Below are 12,613 nucleotides of genomic sequence, written 5' to 3' on the forward strand. Positions count from 1 at the left end.
GCAATTTTCTCTTCTGCCAATCGCGAAGCCTTAACACCGATTGGCCATCTCTTGTCGTTTCGAGAGGACAATGGGCTCCATGGATAGTGGGTATTTGACGCCATCATAATAGGCATCCTATGGATATCTTCGCATGCATACAATGGGTGGACAGATGGATACGTGCATAGATTCGGAGCTGCCTTGCCCAGTCATACCTGAACATTTTCTAAGACATTAAATCTAGGCAACCTCCAAACCTTCCCGTGCACTCTGCATTCTCGCTTGTCAGATTGTTTGCTTTGGACATTTCTAGTTGTCCAATCATCCTCATATCTCAGTTGTATAGTTGTCCTATACGGTTGCTACCTCAAAAGAAAAACCAAAAGTCCTTGATTGATTGGGACATTTTCATGGCACATTAGTCCATTACGGTTTGACTCGCTAAAAAGATGTGCCTGACATGAAAACTACTAGGAGATAGCTTTTACCCTGTTATATATTTTAGGCATTGCTATCCACTTTTGAAATTGGTACAAAATCCAAATATTGAGTTGCGGAATATGATACTTCCTCCGATCCTAAATTCTAGTCAAATTTGAACTAAAACCACGACAAACTAGAAGAACTGGTATGTTATCCCTGTGCTTTCTTGAAATACTACGTAGGCCTATAAACTGGAAGTGAGGGCGATACTCTGCTGGAAGGAGCAAGAATGATACAGGAAGAAGCAATGAAGCATCACTCCATGCAGGAGGCTTTGGATGGTGGGCGCCTCCTGGACAAGCCTGAAGATGAAGGGCAGGAAGACTGACTCATACAAGAGCTTGGGTATGTTTTGGAGCAACGATCTTTTCCCATGGTGTGCGTCATCAGGTGCAGTTTCTGATGATCAGTTGTCTGTAGTGGTGGCTGCGGGCTTTGTAAGCAGCTGAGCTTGTAATTAGTTGCTTTTTCTCTTGCCGCATCACTGTTCTCTTCTATGTTTTGGCAAAATCCTAGCTTTAGGTCCTGGGTGAGTTCTTGTTTGCCGTGGGCGACAAGTGCGTGCTAACTATGTGGGTGTGTGGGTGAACCTTTATTCTGTTCCGTTATCGGCATGATAGTGGACCCCGGCCGTAAGATCATAAGGAAAAAAAACACGACAAGAATTTTGGATTGGAGGGAGTGGTATAAAACATTGGGTTTGATTTACCGTTTACAATCAAGGCAATTATGGTTCAAGAACTGGCGAGGTAATAGATAATAGGGGAACACAAGCTGGTGCAAGAATGGGCTAGATGCTGTTCTTTTTTACTGCCTATGCATGATAAACTTCCGTTGAAATGAATCTAACCTTCTATGGCGGTCGCTGGATATGTGTTTCTATGCGATCATATACCCAAAACTTTCAAAAACAGGGCAACAAACACTTTCATCTTCTAAGTACCATCCTCATGTGAGGTCCTCCATGATCGCTTCCTCGATCGTGTTGTCCGGATAACGAGTCCTTTTGGTTCTAAATTGTGCATTTGCACTGTGATTTGTGTTTGTTTTCTTGCACTTGGATGCACAAGTGTGTAGGGATCATCATTTGTGTGGGCAAAAATTTCTCTAAAAATCAAGATGCCTTTTCAATGTGCAGTGAATTTGCTTTCCTGTCCAAATTGTCGAAATTATGTGTACTGCGCATCTAATGCCGTGGAACCATTTGTAGCAACTTCAACTAGTTTATTTTTTTAGTTAATTATCAAATACTGTAAGTGTGCAGTGGTTGGTGAATATAATTCTTTGTGTCCATTTGAAATTATTTTAGGCTCGGTGTGCGGTTGATGTCTGAACTTATTATATTATTTGATTGATATGATGTGAAAAAATCACATAAAATAGAAATTTTTGCTTAGCCAAACAGTAAAACAAACAAAAACGTATTGATAACAGACATCATGAGAATCCATAATAATACCAAACTCCTAATGTTTAATAATCCGAAGAAGAAACACCGCACCACATGACTTAAGCGTTAGTCAACAACACGCACAAGAACTGGGTTCACTAATTTTAAATTTATTTCTTATCCACAAAAACATGACACTGCAATTTGCATGTGACAGTGATCAAAGTAAAACAAAAGAACGGAATGGTAAACTCAATGCATAATTAGCCTGTCCATTCACACCTGAATGGATAAGGTGTTCTTTTCAGAACATATAAAAAGTGCGACCTATGTTAGATTTAAGCTAGTAGTTCATTTGGTTAACCAGTTGATCAGAGACAATGAGAGCCAATCGTCTCTCTCTGGGAAAAAAAGAAGAAGACAATGAGAGCCAAGAGGCAAAATCTAACTTGCTGACAAAGACAAAACAAAGTAAAATTAGGCAGCAATCAATCAATCAATCCACGAGGATCATCGCATGGCACCTGAACTTTTTCTTTCTGCGCTTTACTGACTTTTGCTACTACTTCCTCTGAGCCTCCTCTCACTTCGATCGAAAATTGGTCTTGGAAGCTTCGGTCTGTCTGAAAACAAATTGTAGCTTTAAACCCTTTCTTCTTGTGATGTAGTACCACTAAGATTTTACACAGTGCTAGTGCATATGGTGATTTTCGGTACCGGCATTTTCATCATGTTTCTTGTCAGGGTTATGCTTCTTTCGTCAGGTATTTGAACTTTATACTGAACTTAAATACTCCTCAAACAGACTCTGAGGGATACATCCCACAAAGTTCCAATGGATTTTCTTTGAATCAAAGAGGCCCTCAATATCATGCAAAACCTAGATAACCGTTGAACACAAAAGCAACATGACACCAACTTCCATCTTTTTTTTTAAGCTAACCAACTGCTATCTTCCATACGCCAACAAAATCAGCAAATTCTGTTCCCATTGGCACATACATACCGCAAGCATTTTAATCCCACTACTTAAACACCTCGGTACATTTCAGCATCGCATCTCACCGAAGCAAGGGATGTTCTTTGAACAGTTAATAACCATAAGTGAGGGCCCAGCAGCCCTGGGGAACAAAAAATAACATAATCTACTCCTGACTGCCACCAACTACGCCTCCACCGAAGAACCTCCGAAATATGACCCATGGATTGAGATCACACAAACTCCTAGGGAGGATCATTCATCTTGGTAAAAAATAGCAGCTGGAAATGATGCACGATTCCGCTTGACACATTGACCATTTTTTTGCCGAGAGCCGGTGGATCATTCATCTTGGTAAAAATTAGCAGTTGGTCAACGGTGGTTGAATTTTTGCCGAGAGCCGAGAGCCTAGGTCTGCGGCAAAGACAATATTTATGTTGAATTTTTGCCTGATTAAAGGTATCAGAATTGGCTACGGTGGTCAACGGCGTTGTACGAATACTATTTTTTTATTGTATTATATTTTTTATAGAACACACACAAACAAATAGGCCTGGACAAAGAGATCGAAGTTCGATAATTTTATTGGACGCTCGCTAGCTCGGTTCGTTACCTAAAGAACCAAACATGACTTTCTTTTCAGATCGTTAAGCTTAACGATCTTAACGAGCGAGCTCGGTGAGCGCTCGTTAAGCTCGTTAGCGAGCTCGTCTCGTACATCACTTGTGAGTGGTTACTGAAACTTATTTTGCTGTTGGAATTGTGTTCTTATTTTCTCTTTTGTTGTGTTATTTTCAATTTTTATAGCATTGTTTAACTTTTGATATATTTTGTTCGCTGCCAAAATTTATCCCAAGCAAACAGTTAATGCCCAAAAATTTAGATCAACATGCCATCTATTATCTTAACGAGTTTTTAACGAGTTTAACGAACGCTCGCGAGCTCTTAACGAACTGAGCCGAACAATGGTTTCAGATCGTTAACGATAACGATCTTAACGATCTGACCTCTCTTCACGAACCGAGTTTACTCGTTACCCAGACCTGCAAACAAAGTAGCCGCGCTGTCGCTCCTGCGATTTGATGGGCCGTAGAAAAAAAAGAAAAAGAACGTGTAGGTTAGTTTGGGCTCTGGGCCGGGGAATGAGTACCGGGCTGCTGGCTGTGGGCGTGGGCTTGGTTGGTAACCTAAGCGTGGGACAGGGAACCGGCAGCGGCAGCATCCCTTCGCTCCACAAGACCGCCGCCGCCGACCGTTTCCTCCCCGCCGCCGACCGCTGCGAGCGAGATCCACAGGTACGCGTCCTCGTTGCCTCTTGTATCACCAAACTCTCACCCTGAAGAGACTCCCTAAACCATCTCAGAGTAAATATTAATCTCCTTTTCGTTCCGTTGACCACCTCAGAGTAAAAGAAGATGCCTTCGCTTCAGAAAGCTTTACCTCCAGAACTTGCTGATAATGCGCTCAGAGTAAGGCTCCTTTCACGCCTTTCTCATGGACAGGATCTAACCCTCGACGCGACTTCTCCATGGCAATGAGTAGTCAGTCCTGGAATTTCACTTGTGAAGTAGGAGTAGCTCTATCAATTTCAGTGAGATCACCCCTGAATGTAGCCTCAGCTTTTGCCAATCACATTTAGTAATCGTCATGCAGGCCAACTCTTCATTAGTTCATTCTGTTGTTAATCACAAGTTGTCACAAAGAAGAAATGAAATCATAGCATCTTAGGATGATTTTGTTTACCTACTGCTTATCATTGGTTTTTGCCATGCTGTAGTTATACCGTGAATGCTTAAGGAGGGCAAAGTTTATCGGGAGTCAGGTATGCATATCTTTTTAAAATATCTTATTTTCTTGTATGTTTTTAACACAAAGTCAGCTTGGTCTGTTCTTCTCAATTGGGAGTACAAGCTGAGTTTTTTAAAATCCTAATAGTGTTCCAGGAGAACCAAACATGAAACACCAATTTGCCCCATTGTCAGATTAGATTATTTTTTGGGGGTTACTTTGCTTTGTTTTCTTCTGATGGAAAACTGCTCCAATGAATTAATGTTTCTCTGGTAGTATTACTTTAAACTGATCGTTGTAATATGTGAATCCAAATTATGCAAATCAAAATTTGATTTTCTTTACACAATTGTACAATAAAAGAGAATCAGTTCCCTGGTGTAGGATATATAAAAAGCATGATGAGTAGAACTAATAAGTGCATGAATCCACACATATTTCTTAGACTGGCTTGCTGTATTATGTGAACCAGAAACACAATACCGGGCTTCTTGTTTCCATGGTGAGGCAACAGTTCAAGAAAAACATGAATGAAACTGATCCAGATAAGATACAGAAAATGAAGGATGAGTAAGTTGCAGCTCCGAGCACAACTTCCATTTTTGGGCGTCTCACCTTTTCTTCTTCTTCTGTTTTGTACTGAACTGTTTTTTTTTTCTGGTCACAACATATCTTCTGAAATTATTCTGTGCTGTGCAGTGCGGCAAGGGGCCTTATCAATCACATTATTTATGAGTCTGAGAAGATGACTGGGCGCAAATTCTCAGGTTAAGAAAATTAGAGCTAGACTTTCAGCATGTGATGTATCAATAATAATAGTAAACGGCGACTTGATATTGTGGTTGCTGAATTATTTTATCTAGCACAAAGACAAGCCAATGCTTTGCTTGGTTGTTTGTATTTTACTGCTTTTCTGGATGTAATTGACCCAAACTGCAAACACAATAAAGTGCTGTTGGTTTGGTTATCCTTTGAATGTTCCCCAAGCTTGGAGATGGAGATCTTCAGCAATTCTGAATGCTTGAATTTTACCAAAGACTTCTGCAGAACTTCAAACCCATTCTTGTGATATATTGAGATTTTACACACTGCTAGTACATATGAATATATGAGAATTATTGATATCTTAGGACATCAAATAGTGGAGGTTTTTCATCATGAACCATGTATACAAATTTGCAAATGCCCAAGTGCAAATAATTGTTAGGGTTTTCTCTCTACTTTTCCTTTCCGTGATGACGGAAGTTTGAATTTGATCGTCACTGGAAGGCTTTATGATGGTCATACCGGATGGTAATTTGCGGTATGGAAATAGTTTTTACACTGAAAAAGCTTGGACTGATGAAATGCCTGAAATATGATATGATTGCCTGCGTTGTGTTTAAACTCTGATGGTTGCTGGGTTGTTCCATCCATTCTTTCAGAGTTGTTGTCAAATGAGTCTGCCAAGTGCAATTTTACCGGTTCTACAGATCACCGATTCATTTCAACTGTTGGTTCTTACCAGAAGAACAAAAGGGGGCAGGTTTGACTTGCTGGAGTAATACATTGCATTCCAATCATTCATGCTCACATCTGTGATCTGTATGTAGATCCTGGATGATGCATCTGCCCCTCTGTACCTAACATGCATGGATTAGTATCTCAGCTTTCAACTGAAGCCGCTAGAACCTATGGATGGAATTGTCACATTGCTCTGCAGAATCCCGAAAAGCATGACAAAACCAAACCAATGGCGTGCATCCAAGAGATGATAGGGATGTAGGGAAGGGACTGATGAGGATGATACATGGACAGAACTGGGGCCATTTTAGGAATTCCCTGCACTGCAGGGTGTGACACACCACTTACTGTCTGCAAATGATGGGGAAAGCACACCCCCCCGTCCTGGTGCACTCAATGTACAAAAGTTATCATAGGCCATCACCAACGGACCTGAAGGATCCTACAGCGTTTCTTCCGCCATGCCGACGAACTCCAGCCACTCCTTTCCAGCACAGTTTCATCGCTGATCACTCAATAGCCCTAGTTCACGGGTTGTCGAGGAACTCACCGACCGTGAAAAATGGTGGCCATGATTGTCAACAACGGGGGCACATCGTCGTCTAGCCCAGCAAAATGACAAGGCAGCAGCTCCTACGAGTCTATGACCTGAGGTGGATACAGATGAACTCTCTGGTCTGGTGGTTGTGCAAGTAATGACAGCTTTGGTTTCAGTAGGTCAATGCTTCATGGCCAAGCCAATGCAATGCAATGTCTTCTAAAGTTGCAATCGTGGCTGCCGTTGAAAGTGGAATGCCAGTCCAATAGCTTTCTGCCTACTGCAGGCATGTGTTGCAGTTCAAACTTCAAAGAGCCTTGGATTCATGGCAGTTGTTGGCCTTGCAACTCATTGCAATAAGCATGGCCTGTTCTATACATAGACCTCAGACAATTGGTATCTTCCTGTGCAATCATCTTTCTGTCTAAATCTGTCATGCCTGATCTTATCTTGTTTTCTGGATGCATGCCAGCCGATGAAGTTTGCTGGTAATGGTACTGTTGCCCCAACTCTAAACTTTCAGTTCTCTCAATTTCTCCACAAGAACTTTACATTCTGAATTAAAACTGGCATTCAGTATTCATTTTTGAAAACATGACATCATGTATGCTCGAAGCATAAAACACGCAGACTGCATTGTTGTCAGACCTCAAGCAAGATTTCCACCCATCATTTATATCTTTAGTTGTTATGTCCTGACTATAAATTGTTCGTAAAAGAACCTGAACTCTTTGCTGTTCACTAGTGCAGGTATCCAACAAAATGCCAACAAAAATAGGCTCACTTGAGTTTCATATTCCAACTGGCAATTTGGTAACAACAGAGTATAAATGGTGCTCATGATTCACCAATTCCATGTAAAATTCAATTATTATGAACAGTTTGCAGTAACAATGAATGCTAGTCTCCAAGTTCTTGACAGGAATATAGCAAAGTGAAACTAAAAAAGTTTCAAAGTAGTCACTGTAATATTCTGCTACTTCATGGATTACATGGTGCACCTTATATAGACCAGGATGCACAAGGAGAAGAAAAGAACAAAGATAATAGGCTACAGATATACACTCAATTAGCCTATATTTTCCATACTTCATCAGTACACACCATATAGCGGCATCACGCTTCATCAGTACACCATTAGTAGACATCTTATGTGGCATCATACTTCATGAGTACACATCATATATTAGCATCCGTACTCAAATCATCCATATATTTTATTTCCAGTAGTTGCATAGCTTATATGGGGAAAATATTATTGCTTCACTTTGGTGCCGAGCCTTCACCCAACTTGGATGCCCTGGTCTCACCGGTTCTTGGACTGTCTCTCTCCCCTAGAGGGCTGCGTTCATGCCTCAGCTCGGTGACGCGAGGGCTGTACGCCTTTTCAGAAATACAAGGACTGCGGATGCCTTTCAGCTCTGCAACAGGAGTACCACCTGAACTGGTGATCTTAGGACTATTCAGGCGCTTGATCTCACCGCGGCTTCTGGTGACCATGTCATCAAGGATCTCTGCGCTCTGGGTGCGTCCCAATGCAACATCAATATCTTGCTGAAATGCACATCGTTGAATGTCAAGCTAGTGCAACAGGATTAAAAAATGCTCTATTCATTATCAGCTAAAGCTTAAGAAACAGCATGACGATAAATGAGACTCAGTGTGTGCCAGGACAGACCAAGTGCTTGTGAACTTACCGTAGCAAGGTTGAACGGTATAGCTGGTGATTCCTCATACTCTGCTGCGTCCAGGTCATTCAGATGTGCACCTTTGAAGAGCTTGGGGAGGATATACTGCCTCACTGGAACCAGGAGCATAATCATGAGGGGGAAAAGAACTCCAGCTATTGGTATCCATGTGATCCCGAAGCAGACCAGCAGATACGTAGTCTGGAAGAGCGTGAACATGGCTATCGTTTTGAATGGCACAGTCTCAACAAATGTTGTGTGGTACTCTTCTAGCACCCTGCAAAGACCAGTAAACGGTAAGCATTGAAGGCCAGCAGGGCAGCTGCTGATTACCAGACTACAAGCGATTTAACATATCTGATTCTACTACCGTCTATGCTATAATGATATGCTTTCTTGTTTCCATCATATCATGTCCTACTTTGCACATTTATGTGTGTAATAACATAATAAAATGTCATGAATTTACAGTAATGGCATAGCCTAAACTTACTTGTATCTTCTGCTGGGAGCAGTGAAGAGCAGCAAGATCCTCTCCCAAAACTGGTTACCTGGCAAGCTCTCAATCGCCATGAAGGCAAAGTAGCCCCAGAGGACAGCAGTAGGGATCTTCTTGAGCAACGGCATAGCGGCGACACAGCCCCCAACCATTGCAGCCTGCAGCAAGTTACTCAACCTTTGCTCCTTGACCTCCATGGGAAGCAGGTCATCAATTTCTTTCTCTATGTCAAAGATCGTCTCATCAACTGGTGCATCAATGTTACCCATGCTTGATGCTAACTGGACAGTTGAGTCCTTAAGCTCATTTAAGCCCTAATTGTTGTGAAAATGGTAGTGAAATATCAGATACATTACTAGATTGTTTCTTATACAGTACTCTGAGAAATTAATCATAATCGGAACTGTGCATACTTTGACGGACTGTTGCTGGTAGATCAGTGGTGTCTGAATCTGCTGATAGGCATCCTGCATGCTGCCATACAGTTGGCTCAAGCTCGCATTCTGGCGCATGCTCTGTCGTGCCGTTGCTACTAGTCGGTTACGGAGTATCTGTTGAGAATTTTTTTGTCATGTGAACGAGTGATCAGTTATTCAGATGGTAGTGTCAAGTACCAATGAAGTAATCAGAAGTTCAGAACATTCACCATAGCTTACCTGGTGCTTGAGAGTAGCCAAGCTCTTTGTATGCATCGGCGACTGTGGAATGACACCATTGGATGGAGGGATACCGATTAAGCCGCACAACAATGTCTGTTCAAGAAATTACACTGAAATAAGATAAATATATACCAAGCTTTGAAGTTATTACTTAACAGTTATAATCATCTGGGCGTACCAGGAAGCCTAGGAGAAGCAAATCGTAGTGGAAAGATGGAGGCTTCCTCAAATTGAATTCTGCCTGCTGTGCAAGCTGGGATGCGACACTGTGATCAAAGTAGTAGAGAACAGCAATCATTGTTGCAGGTATGAAGGCACCAATGATGTACATGAGTGGCACATGGGGCATATCCTGCTCATTGATAATGGAAACATTTGATGAGCTCTGATGGTTCACATGAAGAAACTCTGTCGCCTTTCGGAAATTAGGACAATATTTTGAGTACCTTGATGACTGTCCAGTTGTCATATGCACCAGGGGACCACGGATTAGGACTGAAAAGGCGTCGCGGGATTCCTTTCGGCACACTGTCATATGGTATGTAAGAAATACCTGTCCACACTAGCACCATCAGTGGAACACCATAGTCGGCGATGAAGCCACGCAACCAACCTAGGTAGAGTAAATGTATCAGTAGGAAGCCTGAATTGAAGAAGTGCTTAACATTCATAGGTAACACAGAAATCTGAGCTTGGAGTACAAAACAAACAAATAAATCCTCATACAGGACCATTTAGGATTTGCTGACACATACCTGCTCCATAGCGCCATGATCGCGCCTTTCTGCTCTTCAGTGCGGTGAGCAAAAGGCCAAACGACAATACAATAGCAAACATTCCATTGGCGAACCTCCATGATGGGACAAACTGTCGTGCCTTTATGTTTTCCCTCTCAGGAATGCCAAACTCGTCAACAAGTCCCTGCATCCAACAAAGGTATGTGAGCTACATATGCAAGTGTATACTAGTTCCAGAGGACTGAGCTTGCAAAATATTTCTGTTACTGGTTATTTTTTCAAAAAGGCATTCTTGATTTTATCCACTTGCATTGTCTGGAATCTAGGACAAAGCAAATTCGGAATTTAGGACAAGGAAAAATATTGATTTGGATCAATGGCCAAACAACAGAATCATTGCAACTGCAATCTGGGAACATCCATTGCAGTTGGTGTTGACTAGACTCTCCCATTAGCTGGCTCATTCAGCTTGACTAGAGTCTAGTGTAGTACACAACTTTTTAGAGGGGCACTTGGTGTTGCCACCAAGTTCATAACCACATCCACCTCAAGAAAGCAAACTCTGAACAGCAAGATTTCTGCATCAGCACAAGGTTTGAACTTTGAAGCCTAGATGAGAGCGATACCAAAAAAGGGCTGTGGTCTGCACCAACCTTGATAGCTTGCTGCATGAAAAGCATCGCGATCAGGAGCCCGAACAGCTCGCCAGCGATACGGGTGAACCGGTTTATGATTGAGCAGGCACCTAGTACTGCCAGCAGGAACAGCAATATGGCAGTCCACACACAGACCCTGCATACACACATCCATGACTTCAAAACAAAATGAAACAATGTTGCAATTGGACTATAGTCCACAAATGGAATCTGCATCAGTGTGAAAAGGATGGCCTACCAGCCGGCCCAAGCGAGGAACAAGTTGGGACCGAGGTCGGGCCTGTCCTTGGCAAAGCTGAACATGAATGTGTACATGATCACTGTCGGTTCGGCAACGCCGAGGATGAGCAGCGGCTGCCCTCCCACAATGGAGTGGATTATGCCACAGAGGGCAGTTGATGCCAATGTCTGCACTGCTGTGAGGACTCCATCTGCACAACCATCAGATAAGCTTCCAGTACCACTGCAGCCCCCAAAAATAAGCTCCTCTACTCACCCACTCAAATGCACTGAAACCAACACGAAACAAGACCAAAACACAAGGAAAATCAAACTGTTGGCTCCTCCATTACCAGTGCTCCTTTCCAGTTGCTCTCCGAAGGATATCACCGGTATCGCCGAGGCAAAGAATATGTAAGTGGTTGGCGCTAGGATCCTGAAAACATGGCACAAAGGAAGTTCAACTCAAGATCTTGGGCCAATAAACACAATGCTAGAAGAAGAGCAAAAAAAAGATTATCTCGAGCTTCCCATCAACAGCAGGTTTCCATTTCAAGATCTTGGCGCATAACAGCAAAGACAAGAACACAATGCCAAGAAGAGAAGACGGATTTACGCGAAGAACGACTTGTGTAATTATAAATACCTGATACCGGCACGGAAGCCTCCGGTCCAATCCTGCTTGTAGCAGGTGAGCCTCCCGCGGAGGTCATTCTTGATGCCCCGGAGGGGCACGAAGCTCTCCTCCATTTCCCCAAAAGGGAGGCCTCAGCTTCGCTTTCTCTCAAAGGAATCCAGATTCCAGAGAGTATATTCAGATGGCCACCAGCTAGGTGTTGAACGAGAGACCCAGATTACATCTTGCGGCAGACGGTGCCAGGTGAAATGCTAGGAATTTGCGAGCTCCCGGTGCATTAATTTAGCGCGGATCCATGGAGGAAGATAAGGAGCCAAGGCTACAAAGGGAAGTATAGCCCAGGGAGCATAGAGAGCAGCAGGATTGGCGAGTGTCTGAGCGAGTGAGAACGAGAGGGCAGGACGAAGCTTCAGAAGCTACTGGACTGGGATAGAGGGCTGCTCCTATATAGACAGTGCTGGGGCCTGGGAGAGAGAGGCAGCAGGAAGGCATCACTGTCATGTCCTAAAAAGAATTTCCTGACACGAAAAATGAAGATGTAAACCTTTTTTTCTTTTGCATTAGAAAAGAAAAATGCATTGCTCAAGAGCTGATCAGGGGTTGAGGATGACCCGGAGGAAAAGATATACTTAACTTGGGAGTGGAGAGTCATAAGATAATTTGGAACGGAGGGAGTAGCATAAGATACTCGTGGGTTTGTTTGGGTCCAAGCCATGTTCATAGCTTCATAAACGGGAGTAAATTTTTGATTTATTAAGACAAATTTTTGATTAACAGATTCCGAACCAGATGTTCACGTGAGGTCAGAGATGTTCGTCGGAGCTTGATGAATGGTAATATTTTTGATTTATTAAA

At 42.6% G+C, this 12,613-nt stretch overlaps 2 protein-coding genes across 2 annotated transcripts; one reads left to right on the top strand and one right to left on the bottom strand.

Annotated features, from left to right (window-relative positions):
- The first annotated feature begins 3,978 nt into the window (after window positions 1-3,978).
- On the top strand, window positions 3,979-5,598 carry LOC100841178. The gene is made up of 5 exons (XM_003579016.4): window positions 3,979-4,129; window positions 4,239-4,303; window positions 4,612-4,656; window positions 5,095-5,192; window positions 5,322-5,598. The coding sequence occupies exons 2-5, from the start codon at window positions 4,250-4,252 to the stop codon at window positions 5,392-5,394; spliced, it is 270 nt and encodes an 89-aa protein (XP_003579064.1). The 5' UTR covers window positions 3,979-4,129; window positions 4,239-4,249; the 3' UTR covers window positions 5,395-5,598.
- Window positions 5,599-7,503: 1,905 nt separating this feature from the next.
- On the bottom strand, window positions 7,504-12,190 carry LOC100843216 (boron transporter 1). The gene is made up of 12 exons (XM_003579021.4): window positions 11,768-12,190; window positions 11,475-11,557; window positions 11,141-11,333; window positions 10,900-11,038; window positions 10,265-10,430; window positions 9,956-10,122; window positions 9,688-9,861; window positions 9,507-9,602; window positions 9,264-9,401; window positions 8,845-9,164; window positions 8,361-8,628; window positions 7,504-8,217 (listed from the first exon to the last, which is right to left on the bottom strand). Exons 1-12 carry the CDS (start codon window positions 11,869-11,871, stop codon window positions 7,927-7,929), a joined length of 2,139 nt encoding a protein of 712 aa, XP_003579069.1. The 5' UTR covers window positions 11,872-12,190; the 3' UTR covers window positions 7,504-7,926.
- Window positions 12,191-12,613: the final 423 nt, after the last annotated feature.

The sequence above is a fragment of the Brachypodium distachyon genome, chromosome 4 (genome assembly GCF_000005505.3).
Source record: "Brachypodium distachyon strain Bd21 chromosome 4, Brachypodium_distachyon_v3.0, whole genome shotgun sequence".
Classification (NCBI taxonomy): Eukaryota; Viridiplantae; Streptophyta; class Magnoliopsida; order Poales; family Poaceae; genus Brachypodium; species Brachypodium distachyon.

Bases quoted from the DNA above. Each gene is read 5' to 3' on its own strand.
- LOC100843216 (XM_003579021.4), bottom strand. From the start codon at position 11,871: ATGGAGGAGAGCTTCGTGCCCCTCCGGGGCATCAAGAATGACCTCCGC. The intron at 9,603-9,687 runs GTACGCCCAGAT...TTTCTTGAACAG, and splicing joins TGCTTCTCCTAGGCTTCCTG to ACATTGTTGTGCGGCTTAAT. The intron at 8,218-8,360 runs GTAAGTTCACAA...TGTGCATTTCAG, and splicing joins TACCGTTCAACCTTGCTACG to CAAGATATTGATGTTGCATT.
- LOC100841178 (XM_003579016.4), top strand. From the start codon at position 4,250: ATGCCTTCGCTTCAGAAAGCTTTACCTCCAGAACTTGCTGATAATGCG. The intron at 4,304-4,611 runs GTAAGGCTCCTT...GCCATGCTGTAG, and splicing joins TTGCTGATAATGCGCTCAGA to TTATACCGTGAATGCTTAAG. The intron at 5,193-5,321 runs GTAAGTTGCAGC...TGTGCTGTGCAG, and splicing joins ATACAGAAAATGAAGGATGA to TGCGGCAAGGGGCCTTATCA.